We start from the raw sequence: 22088 nt of genomic DNA, 5'->3' as shown, positions 1-22088 counted from the left end.
ACTTCAAACCAGGCCTTTCAGAACCCAGAAGAACCCAAACTCCCACCTTTAACCCTGAACCTAAACTCTGCAGCCTAATATCATCAAATTATTCACTGCCTCTTTATGGCTGTTTATCTTCTCTCAAATAACGTCACCAGAGGCAAAGAGTAAATAATAAGTGTAATAAAAACGGTAAATACAGGATAAGATGATGATCAGATGATCAGAGATGCTAATGGAGTTACAGCAATGCTAGCATTGTTACAGACAGAAATGAGGATAAACTCACTCAATGAGGAAAACACCTATTTATTATTTATTAATGAGGTTCTGGACTGGTCAGCTGGTGCTTTCATTAATAATTCAAATATCAAATATAAAATACTGCATTTCTGATGAGTGGTGAGCATCTAAACCTCACAGAACAATCAGCTTCCTGTTTCAGTCAGCGCTCACCTTCAGTCAGGAACCCAAATAAACAAGAACATCCAACTGTAAAATAATAAACAGTAATGTCCGGTTCCATCAGCGCTCAGCAGAATGCTCTGGGGTTCAGCGTGGCGGCTAAGCTAAAGCTAAAGCTAGCTAATGCTAATGCTGTATATGGAAAGCTCTGCTGTTGTTTATGTAGTAAAACTGCCTCTGTAATAATGAGTAAGGCATTATGGGTTATTAATCTCAGCTGGACGCAGGCTGAGACCGGCTGAAACTGGCCGGATGGACTCCTCGTCTTCAGTGCAGCTCCACCCAAATATGCTTCCCCAGCTGGACGGCTGTGACGATTCAGCCCAGCGTCTACTTCCTCACGCAGCTTTCTTAGCCACAGCCAGGCCAATCAGTCCGGCCAGTCCGGCCACGCCCAGGCCGATTCCTCCCACTATCGCCATGCCAACCAGCCCGTCTGCAGACGGAAAACATTCAAGAGTCAAAGCGCTGACAGTGTTCATATAAGGTACGTTCTACCGCAGCTGTAGAACTCGTAGATCATTAGGAACTCGTCAGTTACACTCTTAAAAAATATGATTTTTTAAGGGTTAGTAAGAACAGTAGCTCTATATAGAACCATAAACACTCAAAGAACAATTCGCATGCTTAAATGGTTCTTTGCATGGTGAAATAGTTCTTCAGATTGATGGAGAATGTGTTGTATATGGTTCTATATATAAAACCTTTTTGAAAAGGTTTGTTTTATTGTTACAAGCTTGACATGGTGCTATAAAGAACCATATACAACACAACTCAGTCTGTTCTACAGTTTCTCATTAGGCTGAATGAATAACCGACTCTAAATGTAGGTATTGTGATATAAACTGAGTCTGTTCTACAGTTTCTCATTAGGTTGAATGAATAACCGACTCTAAATGTACGTATTGTGATATAAACTGAGTCTGTTCTACAGTTTCTCAATAGGCTGAATGAATAACTGACTCTAAATGTAGGTATTGTGATATAAACCGAGTCTGTTCTACAGTTTCTCATTAGGCTGAATGAATAACCGACTCTAAATGTAGGTATTGTGATATAAACTGAGTCTGTTCTACAGTTTCTCATTAGGTTGAATGAATAACCGACTCTAAATGTACGTATTGTGATATAAACTGAGTCTGTTCTACAGTTTCTCAATAGGCTGAATGAATAACTGACTCTAAATGTAGGTATTGTGATATAAACCGAGTCTGTTCTACAGTTTCTCATTAGGCTGAATGAATAACCGACTCTAAATGTAGGTATTGTGATATAAACTCATCGAGAGTCATTTAGAGTCGTTATAGAGACGTTTCTGACCTCTCTTCATGGCCTTGCTGATGAGTTTCTCCAGCTCCAGGGCCTGTGTGTTACCCGGCTCGTTCTTCAGTAAAGCCCTGATGTACTTCAGCGCTCTCTCATACTCCTGCAGGACGAGGAGGAGATAAAACACAAAAACAGGTCAGTAATCAGGTCAGAGTTGAATATGGTGGGTTTTATTTGTGTTCTGGATTCTTTTTCATCACCTTCAGTTTGTAGTTTCCAACAGCCAGGTAGAACAAATAATCCCTCTGATCATCTTTGGTCCCTTTATGAATGAGATCTGGTGCAGGAAACAAATAAAGCAGATTCTACACCTACACCCCCGGCCACTTTATCAGAAACACCTTTATTGTAGCTCTGTCTTGCAGGTGTTTAGTTACAGAGTGTAGGTCATCTGTTGATGTACAGTTTGTGTTAGTCTTCCTCTAGACCTTCATCAGTGGTCAGTTAGTGGAAGCACAAAGTGAGTGTTTCTAATAAAGTGGTCAGTTAATGGATGTAGAAGGCAAGTGTTTCTAATAAAGTGGCCAGGTAGTGAAAGCATAAGGTGGGTGTTTCTAATAAAGTGGTCAGTTAGTGGAAACACAAGGTAGGTGTTTCTAATAAAGTGGCCAGTTAGTGGAAGCATAAGGTGGGTGTTTCTAATAAAGTGGTCAGTTAGTGGAAACACACGGTATGTGTTTCTAATAAAGTGGCCAGTTAGAGGAAGTAGAAGGTGGGTGTTTCTAATAAAATGGTCAGTTAGTGGAAACACAAGGTATGTGTTTCTAATAAAGTGGCCAGTTAGAGGAAGTAGAAGGTGGGTGTTTCTAATTAAGCAGTCAGCGAGGACTGTATTCAATCACATGTCAGTTACAGCCCTGATTTAAATGAAAGTAAACTGAGGAAGCTGTGAGGCATTGGAGAGCGGGAGAGCGCTATCTTTCCAGGCTAGCTGTTTTTAGCAGCTGGCTAACTTGAAGCAGCGCTCCGTCACTGCACAACACGGAGAACTGATGATACTGTGGATCAAACACGACACAAAAGCACGGCTTTCAGTTTAAACGTACCTAAAAGGAGGACTCTGTTTGTCTGGTGTTGATATTTTGCGTTTCACCACTTAAACTACTACGATAGTATAGAGAAATCCAGTCGTCTAGCTGGTGTCTGAATACTGTGATGTCGTGTGTAGCGGGGTAGCCGAGCGCTCGGCACCAGCTAAACATAATCTGTTTTCTTTCTTAAATTATGACTATTACAAAATAGCCGTGCTTTTCCAGCTGGTAAAAACAGCTCAGCAGACACTTTCTCCCACTCTCCCACGACAGATCTGTGAAATGTTCCACTGTTTGAGTGTTTGTCATGATCAGACCATAAAGCATAGCTTAAAACAGCGATTAACCACCCAGGAGCAAAATCAGCCTTCAAACTTGAAAGAAATAATGATTTGACACTTATCGCGATATGTATCGATATCGAACGATATGAATTTTGTTCATCGTGATAAAATTTTTGGCCATAGCGCCCAGCACTAATATGTGTATATATGTATATGTATGTATGTGTGTATATGTATATGTATGTGTCTATATGTGTACATATGTGTATGTATATGTATGTGTACGTATGTATGTGTATATATGTGTATGTGTATATATGTATGTGTATGTATGTGTATGTATGTGCATATATGTGTATGTATGTGTATGTATGTGTATATATGTGTATGTATGTGTATGTATGTGTATATATGTGTGTGTATATATATATGTGTATATATGTGTATATATGTATGTGTATGTATGTGTATATATGTGTATATATGTGTATGTATGTGTATATATGTGTATGTATGTGTATGTATGTGTATATATGTGTGTGTATATATGTATGTGTATATATGTGTATATATGTGTATGTATGTGTATATATGTATGTGTATGTATGTGTATATATATATATATATACGTATATATGTGTATATATGTATATATACGTATATGTATGTGTATGTATGTGTATGTATGTATATATATGTGTATGTATGTGTATATATGTGTATGTATGTTTCTCACCGTCCAGCAGCTCGACGCCTTTTTTAATATCAGGGCTGGATTTGCTCCGGATCAGACACCACGCGTACTCAAACTTAGTGTCTTTGGAAACAGCCCCCTTCGCCAGTTCCGCGCTGTACTTCCTCTGGAACTTCTGTAACGAACCCAGCAGAACATCACCAGAGATCAACACCAGCGCCAGTGATCCGGCCAACGCGCTACCGGGGGTTACACGGTCAGCGCGGAGTAAACACACTGTAGTTTACACTGCAGAGATCTGGGATCGCTAAAGGATCATATTCCGTTTCTCACAGCTCAGTTTATGAATAATAAATCATCATTTTTACCTCCAGATCTTCAGGAGCTACGACCTCATCCACCACCGCCTCCATGTTTGTTTGGGCTGACGTCACCCAGTCACATGACTCACCCAGCTGCGTCAGGTCACGTGGAAGATCACGAAATGGTTATTTTTATCTAACGATCATCACCAAATATCAATATTTTTACCATTATCAAACTTAAAGCTCATTCACATATAAATATATTCACCATTTAAACATATTCACCGTTTAAAACCTCTAATATATAAATAATAAAACCTCTAATAAATAAATAATAAAACCTCTAATATAAAAATAATAAAACCTGTAATAAATAAATAATAAAACCTCTAATATAAAAATAATAAAACCTGTAATAAATAAATAATAAAACCTCTAATATAAAAATAATAAAGCCTCTAATATATAAATAATAAAACCTCTAATAAATAAATACTGAATGTAGATTTTCAGTCCTACGCGCCCATAAAGCTTCATTTCTGGTGTGTTGTTTTTGTTTATTTGACTGTTTCTGGATTGTTTCTTAACTTTTGAACTCGTTTTGCAGCTTTCTGGTCCTTTCAGCCCTGACCTGATTGTCAGCTGGTCACGTGGTTTGCAGGTTAATTAGTGAGACACCTGTCAGGTGTGTGAACATCAGAAGCTTCAGTTTGAGCCAGTTCTGGGTTTAAAACGCATTTCTGAAGAACACAGTTATCAACGTTTATGTTTGTATATTATATTGGCTTAGTTTAAAATGCATTATGAAAAAATGAATCGGTGAGTGTTTCACTGTGGTTTGTAGTTAATTCAGATCAATATTAAGCAAATTCTTCAATATAATTTAGGTTAAATCCACTGTTTGCTGTACAGTGTTCATCTCTAGTCCTGTTAATTGTCCAATATCAGCCTAATAATCAGCGCTTTCCTCTTTTTCCAGCGTCTTTTTGTTTGGATTGTTCTCTATAACACTAGTTCACTCTGCGCTGAACGGTAAGCACTTTAACAGAGTTTAAATTCCTATCAGCTTTACAGTCTGATTATCCACTGAGCTTTTACAGGGAAAACTCCAGTGTTTATCCTCTCTTATCTCAGTAGAGCAGCTCAGAGTTATCTTTACTGCTTCTGTGCGGCAGATACAGGGAGCAGTGGGGCACAGACTGACCCCGGTCAGACAAAACACAGAGATTTAATGGAGTTAAACAGTTTGCTCATTTTCTAGCATCATCATCGGTGAATTCTCACAGCAGTCAGACAGATGTTCCTCCAGGTTCTCCCTGTTTTATACCATAAAAGTAACTTTACCCATCCTGAGTGTTTGTGATCAGTGATCTGTACAGAATTCACTCCTATATTAGTTTAATCTCCTCTTGTTGTTTGTAATATAGCAGCATTTAGACGCAGATAAACAGCTCACAATGAGAGCCAGACAGGCTTAAGTACAGCCTCCACACGGGGGGTTAGTTTAGCACACTGTTACAGCTCAGACCCCCACAGTACACAATCAGAACTACATATAAAATCCCCCCCATATACAAAACTACTTTCAAGCACCGATTAATCAAAAACCTGCTCTGGATGTGAATGAGACATATTTCAGCATTATTGTGTGAGTTGTTCTACTGTGTGTTCAGTGTTTGAGTCTCTCTACTGATCATATTTATTTTGATGTGTGTATTTTTATGCATTTGGTTGGAAAGCTCGTCTGGATCATACAGCATAGAGTTACAGTGAATTCATTTTTGTTTTGAGTAGATTCGGTCAGTCGCACCCACCCACCCCCTCCACTCTCAGCTGAGCTGTTTACAGAAGGTGCTGGAAACAAAGCTGTCGTCTCCATTTGTAGCAGACTGCTTACATTAAAAATATCAAGTATTTTTACAGATACTTTTAGCAGAAAACAAAACATGTTGGTGCAAAACGGAGCACAACTTATCTGTACTAGACCAGTCTCGCGTGGTCAGTTCAGCTCAGTCAGGCCTTTACTCGGGTGTGCTGGGCAGGTGAGCTCTTGGAAATCGCTGCATTAACACACATCATGAAACTTCGGTTCTAAAGCTGTTTCCTCCTTTTCTGAAGGAATGTTTAAGACCGAGTGCCGCGATCGTCATTTCTGGCTGACTGTAAAGTCGCACTTCCTAGGAATCAAGTTCTGGTTTGAAGTGCAAGGTAATCCGTGTTCTTCTGTTCTAGTCTGTATGTTTTAACATGCTTAGCTTAAAAAAGCTTAATGTAGCTTAATGCACTAAAACATTCTCTCACAGCTCACTGCGCTCTTAAAGATGTTTCTTCAAGGGTTCTGAGTCTGTTCTACAGTTTCTCATTAGGCTGAATGAATAACTGACTCTAAATGTAGGTATTGTGATATAAACTGAGTCTGTTCTACAGCTTCTCATTAGGCTGAATGAATAACTGACTCTAAATGTAGGTATTGTGATATAAACTGAGTCTGTTCTACAGTTTCTCATTAGGCTGAATGAATAACTGACTCTAAATGTAGGTATTGTGATATAAACTGAGTCTGTTCTACAGTTTCTCATTAGGCTGAATGAATAACTGACTCTAAATGTAGGTATTGTGATATAAACTGAGTCTGTTCTACAGTTTCTCATTAGGCTGAATGAATAACCGACTCTAAATGTAGGTATTGTGATATAAACTGAGTCTGTTCTACAGTTTCTCATTAGGCTGAATGAATAACCGACTCTAAATGTAGGTATTGTGATATAAACTGAGTCTGTTCTACAGTTTCTCATTAGGCTGAATGAATAACCGACTCTAAATGTAGGTATTGTGATATAAACTGAGTCTGTTCTACAGTTTCTCATTAGGCTGAATGAATAACCGACTCTAAATGTAGGTATTGTGATATAAACTGAGTCTGTTCTACAGTTTCTCATTAGGCTGAATGAATAACCGACTCTAAATGTAGGTATTGTGATATAAACTGAGTCTGTTCTACAGTTTCTCATTAGGCTGAATGAATAACCGACTCTAAATGTAGGTATTGTGGTATAAACTGAGTCTGTTCTACAGTTTCTCATTAGGCTGAATGAATAACCGACTCGAAATGTAGGTATTGTGGTATAAACTGAGTCTGTTCTACAGTTTCTCATTAGGCTGAATGAATAACCGACTCTAAATGTAGGTATTGTGGTATAAACTGAGTCTGTTCTACAGTTTCTCATTAGGCTGAATGAATAACCGACTCTAAATGTAGATATTGTGGTATAAACTGAGTCTGTTCTACAGTTTCTCTAAGTCTGTATCTGAATTGACCTGTGAATAAAAGTAATACACTTGTGTGGAATAAATAATTGTAATGTCCACTGTCAGATGTTATTGTTGCCCTGTCTGTATTAGGAAAGTCTGGTGTGCGTCCAATTGAGGGTCAGTGGGCAGCGGAGTGCGGATACACGGTGCAGCTGGACTCTTGGGGAGACCTCACACTCCGCGCTTCGTACCTGGCCTGCGCAGTGGACAACCAGGTCAGTCTCAACTGCAAGACAGACCATCACAGAGCGGTGATTGGATGGTTCTGCTGCAGAGGGATTCTGATTGGCTGTTGTTTTGGTTTTTCTGCAGGGTGACTCTGAGTTCCGGCTGATGTTGTGGTTTGTGAACGAAGGTGCCGATGGAGAGGGAATGTCCCACCATCCTCTACTGCTGTCCTGTAGCCTTGTGGAGCCATGGCGCCCCCGAGAGATCATCTGTGAGAACAACTACATGGAGGTGCTCACAGCTGCGGAAAATAAAGTGTTTTCTAGTGCATCACAAAACTGTACTGTATAACAACTGTACTGTTCATCAAACTGCTGTGTGCAGGTATCTGTGGAGAAACAGGTTCCTGCTGATAATCACAGAGGAACCGAGCGGATCTTTCCAGCTCCTGCAGTAAGAGTGCATGAGTGTGTCAGAAAACAAACTTCTGCTGTAAACAGTGCTGTTGAATGTCACAGTAATGATAAAAATAAAACTTATCTTGCAGTTCTAAATTTCAAACTTACTTTGGGTCATTTTTCTCTGAGCTGTAAAGGACTGTGTGTCTGTTGTAGGACGATATGCTGCGTGAATGGCGTGTGTTATTCCGTGTGCCTGATCTCCAGCAGCACCCAGGCACCGGCTGGCCTCCGCTGAAGGAGGAGATTATACCTGTAAACCTGGTGCACCTGCTGGGTTACAGCATCAATACCACAGCAACCCGCATCATCCTGCGCTGCAGCTACGGGTCCCGACTGGCGTACACACTGCAGGTCAGAACACTGGACACTAATCCAGCTGAAATACAGCACTGACCAGGAGTGACTGTAATACACTACAGGAAGTGTAGGGGGCGATATGGCTTCTACTGTTTCATTTAAAAAGCCTCTATAATGTTCATATGATCCACACAGTCACTCTGATTGATAACTGTATTCTTTCCCAGCAGGGCGGTGATGTTACAGTAGAAGTGGTCAGCACTACCATCATATACAGACATCACTGGACGCTGCTCAGAGTGGACATGTCAGTGGCCTGCACCACAAGTACGATTTATCTCTTTAAAACTAAACAATGACTAGTAGTAAAGTTGAAGTGTAGACTGTCAGTTTACAGGGGGATTCCTCTGATGTTTCTGAAATTCCCCATAATTCAGTGTGTGAGGTGTAATCAGAGGGGTTCAGAGGGGTTTGGTGTGAAATGGTTCAGATGTCTTTACAGTGGTGGTGATAGGAACCAGGGGTCGCCATGACTACAACACAAATATAGACATTTTATTTACTATCCAGAACCACCATTGAACCTACACGAGTCTTCTGAGTCTATATGGAATGTTGATGATGGAAAATAGTGGAAAATCTGAAATAATAAGTAAAAATCCCCAAAATTCTTTTGGGGACTATTTTGCCTCACAGCGCCCTGCATGTATCCCTCCACCATGAGTGGAGGTTGGTACTAGATGTTTTTTTGTATTTGCTTCTCTTTCTGTAAAATGAGGACTTCATGAGGCTGAATTAATCAGTCAGAGCTGAAACATTAGGCAGTAAAATCATTGGTAGTTTTTAAGATGCAAGAAGCTTTGAAATTATCAGCAGCTGCAGAATTACTGTTACTGTCCAAATGCTTCTTGACTGCTCTGTAATGCTGCTTTATCCTCCAGCTCAGGGCAGTTTGGATGGAGCAGATGTTGTGTGGACTTTGCCCTGGCTGCTGCCCCCCCTGGTGGTGCCCCCAGTCGGTCAGAAGAATCTGAAGGTGGCAGTGGGGGGGCGCTACATCACCCAGTGCGTGGCACGTCACCGTGGTTACAGGATCCATGACAACAACAACACTGTTGAGATCCGCATCCCATTTGGAGCTGAAGGAGGACGACTCAAGGTACGAAAAAACTGCGCTGCTGTGCTGCTCAGCTTTGTTTGGAAGTAGCGTAAGTTAGCATGATTGGAAAGTCCCCAAAAACTCCAGTTAAGCATGTAGATGTGTGACATGCAGATTGCAGTCAGGACCTTAAAAGATCGGGGACTAGAAGGATTTGGGGGCAGGGTTTAGGGGGGCGTACCCTAGTTAGCAGCAAATTGTATTCACACACATTTCTGTAATGGTGAGAGATCTACGATTTTGGTTTAGAGCTGTAGACAAGTGTGTGTGTGTGTGTGTGTGTGTGTAGAGTGGTGTATCTGCAGGTGTTTATCTTCATCTGTACGAGGTGGATGTGGAGCTGCTGAGAGAGTGGCAGGATTCAGCCTGGAAACAAACCCAGCAGCGCACCTTCAGAACCCTGAGAGTCCACCAGAACAGCCCCATCAACATCTCCAACTGTGAGACACACACATATACACACACATATTCTATGTGGGGAAAATAGCCACTGTGATAGGCTGTGGGTCTCAACCCAACCTGGACAAAATCCCAGCATGCACCACGCTGAGCCTGGCGGTGGACAGGCCTTTTATTTTGGTAGTGATGATGTTGGTTCCAGTGGCTCCACTGAACCAAACTTGCTCCAAATCTGAAGTAAATGTATTGCGTTCCTTCTGAAGTTCACTCCTCTGCTGGTTCTGTGAGGGTAACGTAGCTCTGACGTAGTGTAACGTAGGGGACGTTAACTAGGGGACGTTAACTAGGGGACGTTAAAGGTCTCAATGCAGAGTAGTTCACTGAAACATCCTTTCCTGTCTGCTTTCCATGTTTGGTCTGATCTACTGATGGACAGAGCGGGGACATGGGTCACTGATCAGACAGAATCATGGGAAGCAGAGAGGAAAGGATTATTCCTACATGTCCACGTCTGCAGAATCTGCTGAACATGGTTTTTGTTCCCTCCTGCTGTCCCCCGCCCCCCTTCTCTCAGACATGGCGCCCTCTGGTGGAGAGCTGGTGCTGTCTGTCGGGGAGTTCCTTTCTGACGTGATGTTGGTAAACGTGACCGTAGCAGGACGGAGGTTTAGTTTGGAGGAAGCTGAGCGGAACGCGGTCCGAATCTCTCAGGTTCCTTTCCCCAATGGCACACACTCCTACCTGCTGCAGGTGCCCTTCACACACCCCCTTATCACACAGCAGGTGAGGACACACTCGCACGTTCAACCCCACTGCAGAGTTTCAGTTTACTCTGAACAGGTCTGTCCACTGAGTGTCCACTTTATTAGAAACTCCTACTTCGTACCTGGGCTTACTGGCAATTTTATCAGAAACACAGTGCTGTGTAGGTGCTCTTTGTAGTTCAGTAGTGCTTCTTCAGAAACTCTGCCCCCAAATTTATGGACATGCATTGCCAGAGCGAACAGCTCTGGGCTGGTAAAATTATTATTATTATTATTTTTTTTTTGTTTTATCTTTGTGACCAAAAACCCAAATGTTGTTGTATGGACCACAACATAACGTTAAAATGAATGACACAGTGAATAACTAACATCCGGCTGCACTGGGGGTTGGAAAACTGTCACTGCTGTGAAGCTAACAAGCTGTTATTACAAACATTAGCAAACGAAACAAAACAATACTGACCTTCTGGTTCTGTGAAACAGCACAAATAAGTGAATGTTGCCCAGAAACAGAGCAGCCTCCTCATCCCTTTTCATGCCTTTCAACACTCCATGAAGCTGAAGTTGCTTCCTATTCGCCAGCTTCTTGTTTAACTGACCCTGTCCCACCTGAAATGGTGCAGGAGTAATTATTCTAAAGCCTGAGGTGCCAGGAAGGTGGAATAGGAAAATACAAATATGAAGCCGTCAGCCTCATCAGCCTCTCGATCTTTCCACTACTGAAACGCCCTCACCTGATCTAAGAACTTCAGTCTTGGTTCTTCAGATCTTCTCCTCTTTGGCTGTTTCTCTCCATCCCTCCTTCTTGATGATGTGTGGAGATCAGCATGTGTCTGAACAAAGCCTTTGTTGACGAGCCTCCACGTCCAGATCCATTGCAACAAAATTTGAAATGGTTTGAGCTGTTTTGACGCTTGATGGAACTTCGTTTCTAGTCTGGCGGCGCTAATGCAGCGTCCTCGCTGAAATACACTGCAGGTCTGCGTTTCTGACGCTGCGTCAGCCTCTGGTGTGTCGGCATCCTCACTGTCAGTTTCTGATAAACGGCTCAGTGCAGCTCAGTGAGAGTGAAGTTTCTCTCTGCAGTATTCGAATGAGTGATACTGGAGTTTCTCTCTCTCTCTCTCTCTCTCTCTCTCTCTCTCTCTCTCTCTCTCTCTCTCTCTCTCTCTGGCAGTATTTGGGTAAAGGCCACAGGAACTATTCTCTCTCTGTGCTTTTCTCCTTCCTGCTTTCTCCTGATGGAGAAACCTTCCACATTCCTGCTAATGTCCACTCCAGCCTGCAGGACGTGGGTGAGTCCACACCATTCAGTCCAGGTGCATTCTGGGGCATTATTACTGCTATGGGTCTTTTCACTGTATATGATTAACCCTGAAGACTGTTTGCTTTTGTTTATTTCCTCAGTGGTTCCATGGTTGAAGGGCGAGTGTACGGAGCGTGGTGTGCGGATCCTGGTGCGTTATGGGAATTTGCGGGGAGAGTGGAGTGTGTATGTGGGCGGACTGAGGCTGGACTGGCAGCTGGTTAAGGATGGACAGTACGTTCTGGATACCACAGGGGAGTTCATCACCGTGGAGATCCCGCTGTACGCTCCAGGGATGGACTACAGGGTACAGACGCTAATGAACTTCAGCCCATGTTTGCAGATCAGTGAGTCATACAGAGTCAGAAACATTGTAGTCAAGTCTGTTAGAGATTCTGAGGCACGAAGCTGAAGTCGGCTTCCTGTTCACCAGCTTCTTATTCAGATCTTCTGTTCCACATTAAACGGTGCAGGAGTGACATTCTGGCACTGCCTGTTTGCCACCGTGATGGAATGATGCTCACAACACACCAGCAACCACCTGAGTTACCATAGCAACTACTAGAGATACCATAGCAACCACCTCACAACACCCTACTAACCACCTGGGTTACCATAGCAACCACCTAGCAACACCCTAGCAACCACCTGGGATACCATAGCAACCACTAGATATATCATAGCAACCACCTAGCAACACCATAGCAACCTCCTAGCAACCGCCTATGTTACCATAGCAACCACTAGAGATACCATAGCATCCACCTGGAATAATATAGAAACCATTTCTTAACCATTGGTTGCTTTGTTGTTTGATTCGTAGCAAACACCCCAGCAACCAATTAGCCACACTGTTGTAAACATCTGGAACGCCATATCAACCTTCCAGTAATCTCCTGTCAATGACTCAGAACACCATAGCAACCATGTAGTAATATCCTCACAATACCAATCTTAAGTGATATAATCTATAATCCATATGTTTTTTGTTTGTTTGTTTTGTGGTGGTTATTTTTAGCTACATTAGCCCAGCAGCTCCAGAGCTAAAATAATAGAAGTTAATACTCTCTGTCTCAGGGTTTGGACCTGCGTGGTCTGGCGGTCAGTGTGTGGGTTAGTTTGGTCCACATGGAGACGCTGGAGGAGTTCACTCACCTGCAGGAGTGTGTGATGCCTGTGGAGGAACTGCTCGGTAACGTTTACTTCTGTCTTAACACAAATATATTATTATACTGTCTGACTATTTAAATTACTCTTCATTTTAAAATTGCACTCTTAATTAATCTCTTGTCTGCAGTGTGTCTGCCGGACGGTCAGATGGTGGTGCTGTTGGACATGTCTCGTGTTTTGCCTTCTGTGGATCCTAAACACACTGCCCTGCTGGACCCGTCCTGCGGCCCGCTGGACACTGACCACTCTAGGGCGCTCTTCAGATTCCCTGCAGAGTCCTGTGGATCCACCATTACTGTGAGTCTGTAGATCCAGAACCCGATATATTTTGTCCTGTGAACATTTTTCTCCCGAACATCACTGGATCCTCTGAATTATGAGGTCGTTAAAGAGCTGTATCAATATTGCTACATGTGAGCTAAAGCTGCTGCGCATCAATTTGATGTCAAGCTACACGAAACTAAGGCGGGCTGTGCCGCTGCTCTGACGAGCTGTGGTATCTTATCCAAATGTTCTACCGTAGCGCAGAATTACAGGTTTACCTGTAAACAAAACCTCTGGGTGGGATATTTTGATAGACAAACTTGATGTGACTGCCACACCATTGAAGGTGGAACGGGAAAAGTGGAACAAAAAGCTGGCGAAGGTCCTCAGAAAAATGTTACCAGCATTAAAATAATAATCAGGATATTCTGAAAGCCGAAATCAGTTAATCAGGGGGTGATAACCTGATTAAGGAGGCTGTCAGTCTAATGATGTGAATTCAGTGTGCAGTAGCTTTAGCTCACATGTAGCAATATTCATATTTCAACCTTGGAATTCAGAGGATCCAGTAATATTCGAGAGAAGAATGTTCACAGGACAAAACGTATCAGGTTCTGAACATTTTTATTTAACACAGGGGGCGATAGAGGCCATTTTTTGAAAACTAAAGATTCATTCTGGGCATAAAGAAATGGAGCTCCGACCCAGAGTTCCTAATATGGACATAAGAGCTCTGACTACAGAATGACGACCCGACTACAGTGGTCTGTGAACATTATAGAGGCTTTTTAAATGAAACAGTAGAAGCCATATCGCCCCCTACGCTTCCTGTAGTGTATTACAGTCTGTCAGAATGACTGTGTGGATCATATGAACATTATAGAGGCTTTTTAAATGAAACAGTAGAAGCCATATCGCCCCCTACGCTTCCTGTAGTGTATTACAGTCTGTCAGAGTGACTGAAACTCTGTTTTTCTAATACAGAGGGGCTTCCGATACTCCTAGACAGCACACACTTTGTGTGTGTGTGTGTGTGTGTGTGTGTGTGTGTGTGTATGTGTGTGTGTGTGTGTGTGTGGGTAATTGTAATTGAAATATTGCTCATTTGATGAGGTACTGCTCTGTTTTATCACCCCATTAGAAATGATCAGAACATTACTTTCCATGAAAATATGTAACATTTAGTTAAAAGAAAAGCACAACAATAAAATGACTTATATGAAATCGATTCCAGCTGATTTAGGACAAGTCTACTAATGATAACATCTGGGTGAGATTTTTGAAAAGTTATTGTCTAAATTTATTTTTACTTTTTCCTTGTTTATGAAAAATGTGGAATTTGTTCAATAATAAAGATATGAAACATGGTGGTTATTAAAAATTTCCAAAATTGATTGGATAGGCAGTGCTTTAAATTGTCCTTTCACCAAATTTAAGCTATTTTTGTCAAATAGAAAAAAACTGGCCACAGATTTTCCTGTTTGTACTTTTAAATATTTGGGTGTAAATTGGTTAAGTGAACTCTAAGGGTTAATGGTAGCTGAGAGGTGGTGAGACGTGTGTGTGGTAATAATGCTGACACTGCTGAAGGTAAATATATTTCAGCTGTAAAGCTGTAAAAGATGTTTATGGCTATAAAAACGTGACTTGCTTCATATCTGCCAATATAACTGCCGCCGTGACTCCTCTCTGTCCAGCACATGGATGGTCATGTGACCTACACCAATGAAGTGAGGCTCCTCTCCCCAGGCCTCTCCCATGTCAGGCCACACCCCCACCCACACCTGTCCAACAGGTGAGTGTGAATCAGGAGTATTACGTGTGGTTTTATTGCAGAATGACCGCTTTATGACCGGTACTCTCTATGCCCGTATCTGCCCACACTGAGAGTGAATCACTCGGTAAACCGCATCCCTGCAGCATTACTCAGCGCAGTTCCTGGAATGTGCTGGGCTGTGAATGGAGGAGGTGGAGTTTTGGGTCATAAACATGTGCAGCACAGAGCCAGAATCACCTCAGATCATCCGGAAATAACTCGCTGTAGGCAGTGTAAGCAGGTGTTTATGGTCATGAGCCACCAGGGGGCGCTGTGAATGTGCAGTGAGGCGATGTTTGGGACTTGTTTCAAGGTTCAGGTTAAATTTAGCAGCTAGCTCTTGCCATGCGTTCACATTAGGAAGCAACCACTCGCTAAGGGAACAGTTCTGTTTAGAACTTCTGTATAGAACCATTTCATGCTTAAATGGTTCTTTGCCAGGTGAAATTGTTCATCAGCTTCATGGAGAATGTGTTGTATATGGTTCTATATAGCACCAAAAAAGGTTCTGCTATTGTGACAACGTCAACTCTGTAACAACAGAAGAGCCCTTTTTGGTGCTTTATCACTAGAACTTAGTCTCTATATAGAACCATATACAACACATTCTCCTTCAGTCTGAAGAACCATTTCACCATGCAAAGAACCATTTAAAAATTAAACGATTCTATGTAGAACTCATTGTTCTAAATCAAATCATTCACTTAGGTAAAGAACTATTGAAGAACCATTTAAGAGTAACCAGAAACTGTAAAATCTACTGTATGCAGCACTGTCCTCAGTATTAACTGTACACTCTTAAAGATGGTTCTTTAAGGGTTCTTTAGTAAAAATTGGTTCTAGAACCATGAACATTCAAAGAACCCTTTGCATGATTAAAGGGTTTTTTGCATTACGAAAGGGTTCTTCAGAATCTGCTGTAGATGGTTCTATATAGAACCCATTTCAAAAAGGTTCTATATAGAACCATCTACAGCAGATGCTCTATCTGAAGAACCCTTGAAGAACCATCTTTGAGTAGTGATCATCCAACAGCAGCGGCCGTATTGCAGAATCGTCCCGTCTTGACTCCTGAATGAAGATCTGTGAAGATCGAGGTCACAAATTCGTAATATAGAAGCAAATTTAATCTTAATTTAGGATTATTTTTAATCTCACATTAGGAAACACTGAACCACTCAATCAAGCTAATCAGTCAACTCTTATATCCGTTAGCAAGTAAACAAATTAGTTCAAACTGCAGTTTAAAAGTAATAAATAAATAAAATCTTGTTTTGTTATTTACAGTGATTATGTTCTGATCTATGTACACCCCAGACATTAATAGTGACAGTAATAAATTAAATATATACAAAGTCATCATTTATAGAGTCTGTCCCAAACTGTATCCCCTAATTTACACTTCTGATAATAATACTTACTACTTAATACTGAATTATGTTTTTTAAAGATGTGTGATTCACTTTAAAGTGAAGTTGAAAGATTTTCTGCAGTTCAGCACTTTTTAGTGTTTTAGTGTAAAATATGATGATTTTCTGTGTGAACAGCTGTTCAAAACAGAGTTTCTGAGCTCAAAATGAGAAAATTGTCACCGAAACAGTCACGACTGAAACATTTGGTACAGTTTGGTAGAGTTATGATTGTTTTGATAGAGACCGAATAAAATTTTCCATCATTAGTTTTAATAAAATAATCATAATTAAGGTTTAGAGTCACTCAGAGTTACAGGGTTTTAGTCTAAAGTCTAAGATCAGTTAAAAGTCCTGAATGTGTTTCAGCTCCGACTCTGAGTCAGTTCAACTGTGTGTGTGTGTGTGTGTGTGTGTGTGTGTGTGTGTGTGTGTGCGCGCGTCAGTGTTCCTGTGATGTGTGTGTATCCGGAGAGCGAGCCCCGCAGTGTGTCCATCTACAGGCCACGGTCCACAGCGCCCCCTACTGCAGCACTCAGACCCCCGTCACGCACTCGGCACTCAGGTGAGGAACCGTCTCTCTGATCAGTCTGTTCACTGTGAGGCTGCTGAGTTCTGAGGTTCTGTCTGTTCTCTCACTGTTGATTTAGAAATAAAACGGCGCCCTCTGCCTGCTGGAGGATGATAAAGCGGCCAGGTTAGTGAACACTGCTTTAAAGTGATACTTCAGCCAAAAACCCCTCAGTTCCCCCCACTTCCTCTAAACACACTCACAATGGAACTGGTGCTAAACTGTCACAGGGTGGAACGCTTAGAACATCCTTTAATTAGGGAACATAACTGTGCCTTAATCCATGACATTTATATGCACACTTAAGACAATAGGTTCTTTGCATGGTGAAAGGGTTCTTTAGATTGAAGGAGAATGTGAAATATTGTATATAGCACCAAAAAGGTTCTGCTATTGTAAATAAGTTTGACGGTGTAAAAATAGCAGAACATTTTTTGGTGCTATATAGAACCATTTTCAAAAAGGTTCTATACAGAACCATGTACAACACGCTCTCCATTAATGTGAAGGACTACTGCGCCGTGCAAAGAACCGTTTAAGCAATCAAATAGACTGTCTTTACTAAAGAACCCTTGAAGAACCGTCTTTTTGTTTAAGGTTTATTGACTCTGTCGCTGTTCTCCAGAGGTTTTATTGTAATGTTCTGTTTTTAAAATTAGGTTATGAAAAGGTATAAATATCCACTGAGGAACATATTTAAGGTTCTTTGAGGGAACATTTACACTGATTGTACATTAATGAATAAATAGCTGCACAGAACCTTTTATTCTGAGAGCGATCAGCCGAGACGTTTAGTGTCTGAACTTTGCTTTGCTTTTCTTTAGTTTTAGCACTGCAGCTACGAGGCTAATGTAGCTAACGGGTACTGATAATGCGCGCTCTCTCTCTCTCTCTCTCTCTCTCTCTCTCTCTCTCTCTCATCCTGTTGTTCTCTGAAGTGCACTGTTGCCGTGACGACAGCACCAGATGCAGCAGCATGGTGAAACACGAGTGGCCGTCCGGTCCGTTTGGTCGGCAGCGCCGTCGGTCACTTGCTTAGCTGAAAATAAATAAAGTTTGTGTTTTTCTCACAGTCCCGGCTCTTTACTCCCTCACTGATCAATAGCAGTGATTGACTCCTGATATCAGACACTGCACCACCGATCAGCAGCTCTGTTTATTTAAATCTTCCTCATTTACATATTCATTCATTATTCTCAACATTGTTTTTTCTGTTGTCTTCATTTCAGCGTTTGAAAGGTAATAAAACAGCTCTAATCGTTCTGATTGGCCGGCCGTGTTACACTTCCGCTCTGTGATTGGCCGTCTGTGTTGCCATGGCGATCCTGTACTGCTCCCTCAGGTTTCGGCGTCTCTGGTGTTCATTGGTCACCTCGGTCACCGAGTCCTGAGGGAACCACCCTCTCGCTCGGTCCGACAGTCGCAGTCCTTCACACCAACCTGAGAGAGACAGAGACAGAGAGACAGAGAGTGTCATGGTAACATTACAGCTGATTACAGCAGGGGTGCCAAAACTTTGTGTCTTGGGGGTCGAGAGCCAAAAAGACCAAACAGTTCACAAATAAAGAGACAGGGAGGTCTCAAATCCTCATCTTTACACTGTCTGTGACTAAAATATTTCAGAATTTACAATTTTAAAAGAAATTTAAGCTGCATATTTTTAAATATGTTTATTTTCTCATTGGTTGGGGGGGCGGGGTTTAGTGCAGGGCCGTCCAAAGTCCGGCCCCAGGACCGAATGTGGCCCCCAGACAGATTTTAACTGGCCCGTGTCTTCTGTTCTGGACTGTGTCCTAAGTGGCCCACCTGATGGTGGCAGCAGTGCTGTAAGGTTACAGTGTAACTGCTGCACTGTGTTTTGTTAATGTTTAACCCTTTAATGCCGAACAAACTCGGGGCTGTTCATGCTGTTTAATCTGCTCCACAGTGATATTGAATGATGTCGTTGTGTTTGATCTGTAAAGAATCTGATCTACCAAAACTGAATATTCTTAGTTTTATTTAGTCTCAGATTATATTTTTAAACACGTCAGCACTTAAATAAGAACATACTGAACACATTAGACACGTTTTGTTACTCTGAATAAACAGTTCGGTGATTTATTATAAGGAAATGTTACTGTTATTGTTGCTGTGGTGTCCCAGGTGGTTGCTATGGTATCCTAGATGGTTGCTAAGGTATTGCTAGCCATTGCTATAGTGTCCCAGGTGGTTGCTAAGGTGTTGCTAGGTTGTTGCTATGAATGTGCCCATAAAGGCGTGTAGTTTAGTTCTCACCTTCATTAGTTTTGCGGATAACGTTGATGATGTCACAGCACTCTAAGCTGAGCTCGTCCACCTGCTTTGCGCTGTACTGACGGATACACTGGACCTGAGGGCAGTCTGGAACACACACACACACACACACAGACACACACACACACACACACAGAGATGTGATCGATTCATTGATTAATCGAATAATAGCCCATAGATTAACCGATAATAGATAATGATTAGTGTCCAGTGTGTTGCTTTAGGGGGTCCGTACGGGGGTCCTGTTCTTCCTGCAGTTCATTAATCAGATTCACTGACTGCTTTATAACATTCTAACAGAAACGTGAGGAGCAGCTGATCAGTCCCAACTGTCATCCACTCAGCGCTGATCTACAGCTGTAGTGTCCCCTGCTGGTGCTGAGTGTAACTGCAGCTCACCCCAGTCCTCATACACCTTCTCCTGCTTTTCCTGCTGAGCAGAGACGGAGGGGAACGCGGCCGTCCACCTGTGCAGGTCAGACCTGCAGAGAGAGAAGAAACTCCAGCTGAGACTAGAAGCTGAAAACTGATGAACGAACTTTGGGCTGTTGCTATGGTATCCCAAGTGGTTGCTAAGGTTTTGCTAGGCCACTGCTGTGCTGTGAATGTTGTCAGTTTGCCATGTCTTACTCAGTGTTGGCCTTCAGCAGGCGCTCGCAGGTGTTTCCCTGGTGGTTCTCCAGCAAGGTGAGGCAGAAGGCGTGGTCCAGCTGTGGTTCAGAAATGTCTACAGGCTGGACCTGCACCAGGGAGCGGTGGGCATGGTCCAGAACCACAAACCGCTCTGGACTCACGCTGTGGAGAAAGACAAGGAAACAAAGGAGGGAAAAGAGAGAGAAAAAAACAAAGAAGACCTTCAGCGTCTACATCCTTAAACAAACGGTTCTTCATGGGTTCTTCTGTAAAGGCAATGTTATACATACACTCTTAAAAAAGATGGTTCTTCAGACTGATAGAGAATCTGTTCTATATTGCACTATTTAGGCTCGCATACAATAGCAGAACCCGTTTTGGTGCTAAATAGAATCATATACACATTCTCCATCAATCTGAGGAACCATTTCACCATGTAAAGAACCACTGAAGCAAGGAATGGTTCTATATAGAGCTCATGGTTCTATATAGAGCCATTACCCGTACTAGAGATCCTTTGACGAACCATCTTTTTAAGTGTGTAGAACTGTGAACTGTATAAATGGTTCTTTTAGTGGTCAAGTGGATCATCTCTGATAGAAAACTTATAAAATTGGTTCTTTATAGAACCAGAATAGGTTCTGCTATAGTTACAAATCACAGAACCTTTTTTGGTACTAAGTGGAACCATTTTTGCTGAGAGTGAACTGAAAAAGCTCAGTGATGAGGGTGTAAATGTGGTGCAAACACAGCTCTGGCCCCCCGGTGGCTGATCAGTGTCGGTGCGCCCACCTCTTCCTGGCGGTGAGGATGAGGAGGTCGTTAAAGAGGAAGACGTAGACGGGGGTGAACCGGAAGCGGCCGAAGAGCGAGCCCACCTTACTGAACTCCTGCAGCTCGCCCTGCTTCTCCAGCCACCGCGTCTTAGACACCAGCGGGATGGCCTGAGTATTATGGGATGGAAGAGATTACAGGTCTTTATACTGCAGGCCATACAGCTTAAGTCTAAAGCTGCAGATCACAGACAGCTGCTGATCTACGTGGAGAACCGATATGAGTTTACTGCAGTTACAGGAACAGGGGAGGAGAACCTGCTGGGGGTTCAGAGCTCAAAGTTTCACACCTTCAGCTTGTCAAACTCCAGGATGTTGGCGATGTGCATCAGCTCCTCCATCTGCTTCATCTGACCAACCTGAGTGTTCGCCTCCTGAATGATCTGAGCAACAAACAAACAGCAGTGTTTATTTCCTGTAACTGAACCAGAGCAGAAGCCTCAGACTGTTTATTTCAGCGTTTAGTTCCAGCAGGACGAGTGACAGAAGGTCAGACAGTAGGTCAGATGTTCTGATCGTATCATAGTGACCAAACATCAGAGCTGTTTTCTGTGCAGCTGCTAACATGACCTCCTCTACACTGAGCTTCACGCTTCAGTTATGATGGAAAGACAATCGATCAATGAATTAGATTTAGGAAGATCAGGTTCTTTAGGAAGATCAGGTTCTTTAGGAAGATCAAGTTCTTTAGGAAGATCAGGTTCTTTAGGAAGATCAGTTCTTTACCTCTGAGACAACAGCCAAAGCTCTGGAGGCCGACGACTCCTCCGCTGAGCCCTCAGCCGTCCGCTTCAGAATACTCTAGAAACAACACAGAACATCTAGAAATAAAATACTCTAAAGACAAAACAGAACATATGAGAAACAAAACGGAACAGTCTAGAACAGTCCAGAACAGTCTAGAACAGTCTGAAACAAATCCGAACACTCTACAGACAAAACAGAACACTGTAGAAAAACATTCTCCAAATCAAGACAACATGGGGAGCTGCAGCGCCTCATACAGGAGCTGAAGCAGTATAAGAGTCAGTGTGGAGGTCAGTGAGAAGGTCCGTGTGGGGTTCAGTGTGGAGGTCAGTGTGGGGTTCAGTGTGAAGGTCTATGTGGACATGAGTGTGGGGAATTCAATTCACTGAATCTCCTC

At 42.3% G+C, this 22088-nt stretch overlaps 3 protein-coding genes across 3 annotated transcripts in view; 1 reads left to right on the top strand and 2 right to left on the bottom strand.

Annotated features, from left to right (window-relative positions):
* Positions 1-275: 275 nt before the first annotated feature.
* On the bottom strand, positions 276-4269 carry LOC118814953 (mitochondrial fission 1 protein-like). Its single transcript, XM_036580865.1, has 5 exons — positions 4151-4269; positions 3825-3957; positions 1974-2050; positions 1768-1873; positions 276-883 (listed from the first exon to the last, which is right to left on the bottom strand). Exons 1-5 carry the CDS (start codon positions 4193-4195, stop codon positions 786-788), a joined length of 459 nt encoding a protein of 152 aa, XP_036436758.1. The 5' UTR covers positions 4196-4269; the 3' UTR covers positions 276-785.
* A 500-nt stretch (positions 4270-4769) lies between these two features.
* LOC118814624 lies at positions 4770-18227 on the top strand. Its single transcript, XM_036580321.1, has 19 exons — positions 4770-4906; positions 5067-5119; positions 6206-6295; positions 7490-7614; positions 7712-7858; positions 7952-8020; positions 8182-8379; positions 8556-8652; positions 9267-9484; positions 9774-9924; positions 10458-10666; positions 11825-11942; positions 12055-12260; positions 13031-13145; positions 13251-13420; positions 15085-15182; positions 17059-17177; positions 17263-17309; positions 18122-18227. Exons 1-18 carry the CDS (start codon positions 4884-4886, stop codon positions 17295-17297), a joined length of 2241 nt encoding a protein of 746 aa, XP_036436214.1. The 5' UTR covers positions 4770-4883; the 3' UTR covers positions 17298-17309; positions 18122-18227.
* Positions 18228-18324: 97 nt separating this feature from the next.
* The window catches only part of arhgef15 (Rho guanine nucleotide exchange factor (GEF) 15), a 12804-nt gene continuing 9040 nt past the window's right edge, over positions 18325-22088 (bottom strand). Inside the window, exons 8-14 of the mRNA XM_036580790.1 lie at positions 21671-21745; positions 21235-21327; positions 20904-21055; positions 20109-20273; positions 19878-19960; positions 19461-19565; positions 18325-18623 (exon numbers count right to left, since the gene is read on the bottom strand). Coding sequence (XP_036436683.1) covers positions 18463-18623; positions 19461-19565; positions 19878-19960; positions 20109-20273; positions 20904-21055; positions 21235-21327; positions 21671-21745 — 834 coding nt within the window. The 3' untranslated portion in view covers positions 18325-18462. The remainder of the gene's footprint in view (positions 18624-19460; positions 19566-19877; positions 19961-20108; positions 20274-20903; positions 21056-21234; positions 21328-21670; positions 21746-22088) is intronic.

This window comes from Colossoma macropomum, unplaced genomic scaffold (genome assembly GCF_904425465.1).
Source record: "Colossoma macropomum unplaced genomic scaffold, Colossoma_macropomum, whole genome shotgun sequence".
In the NCBI taxonomy this organism is placed as follows: Eukaryota; Metazoa; Chordata; class Actinopteri; order Characiformes; family Serrasalmidae; genus Colossoma; species Colossoma macropomum.
Note: the sequence above shows the minus strand (reverse complement) of the source record. Positions and strands in the feature narration are given on the sequence as shown.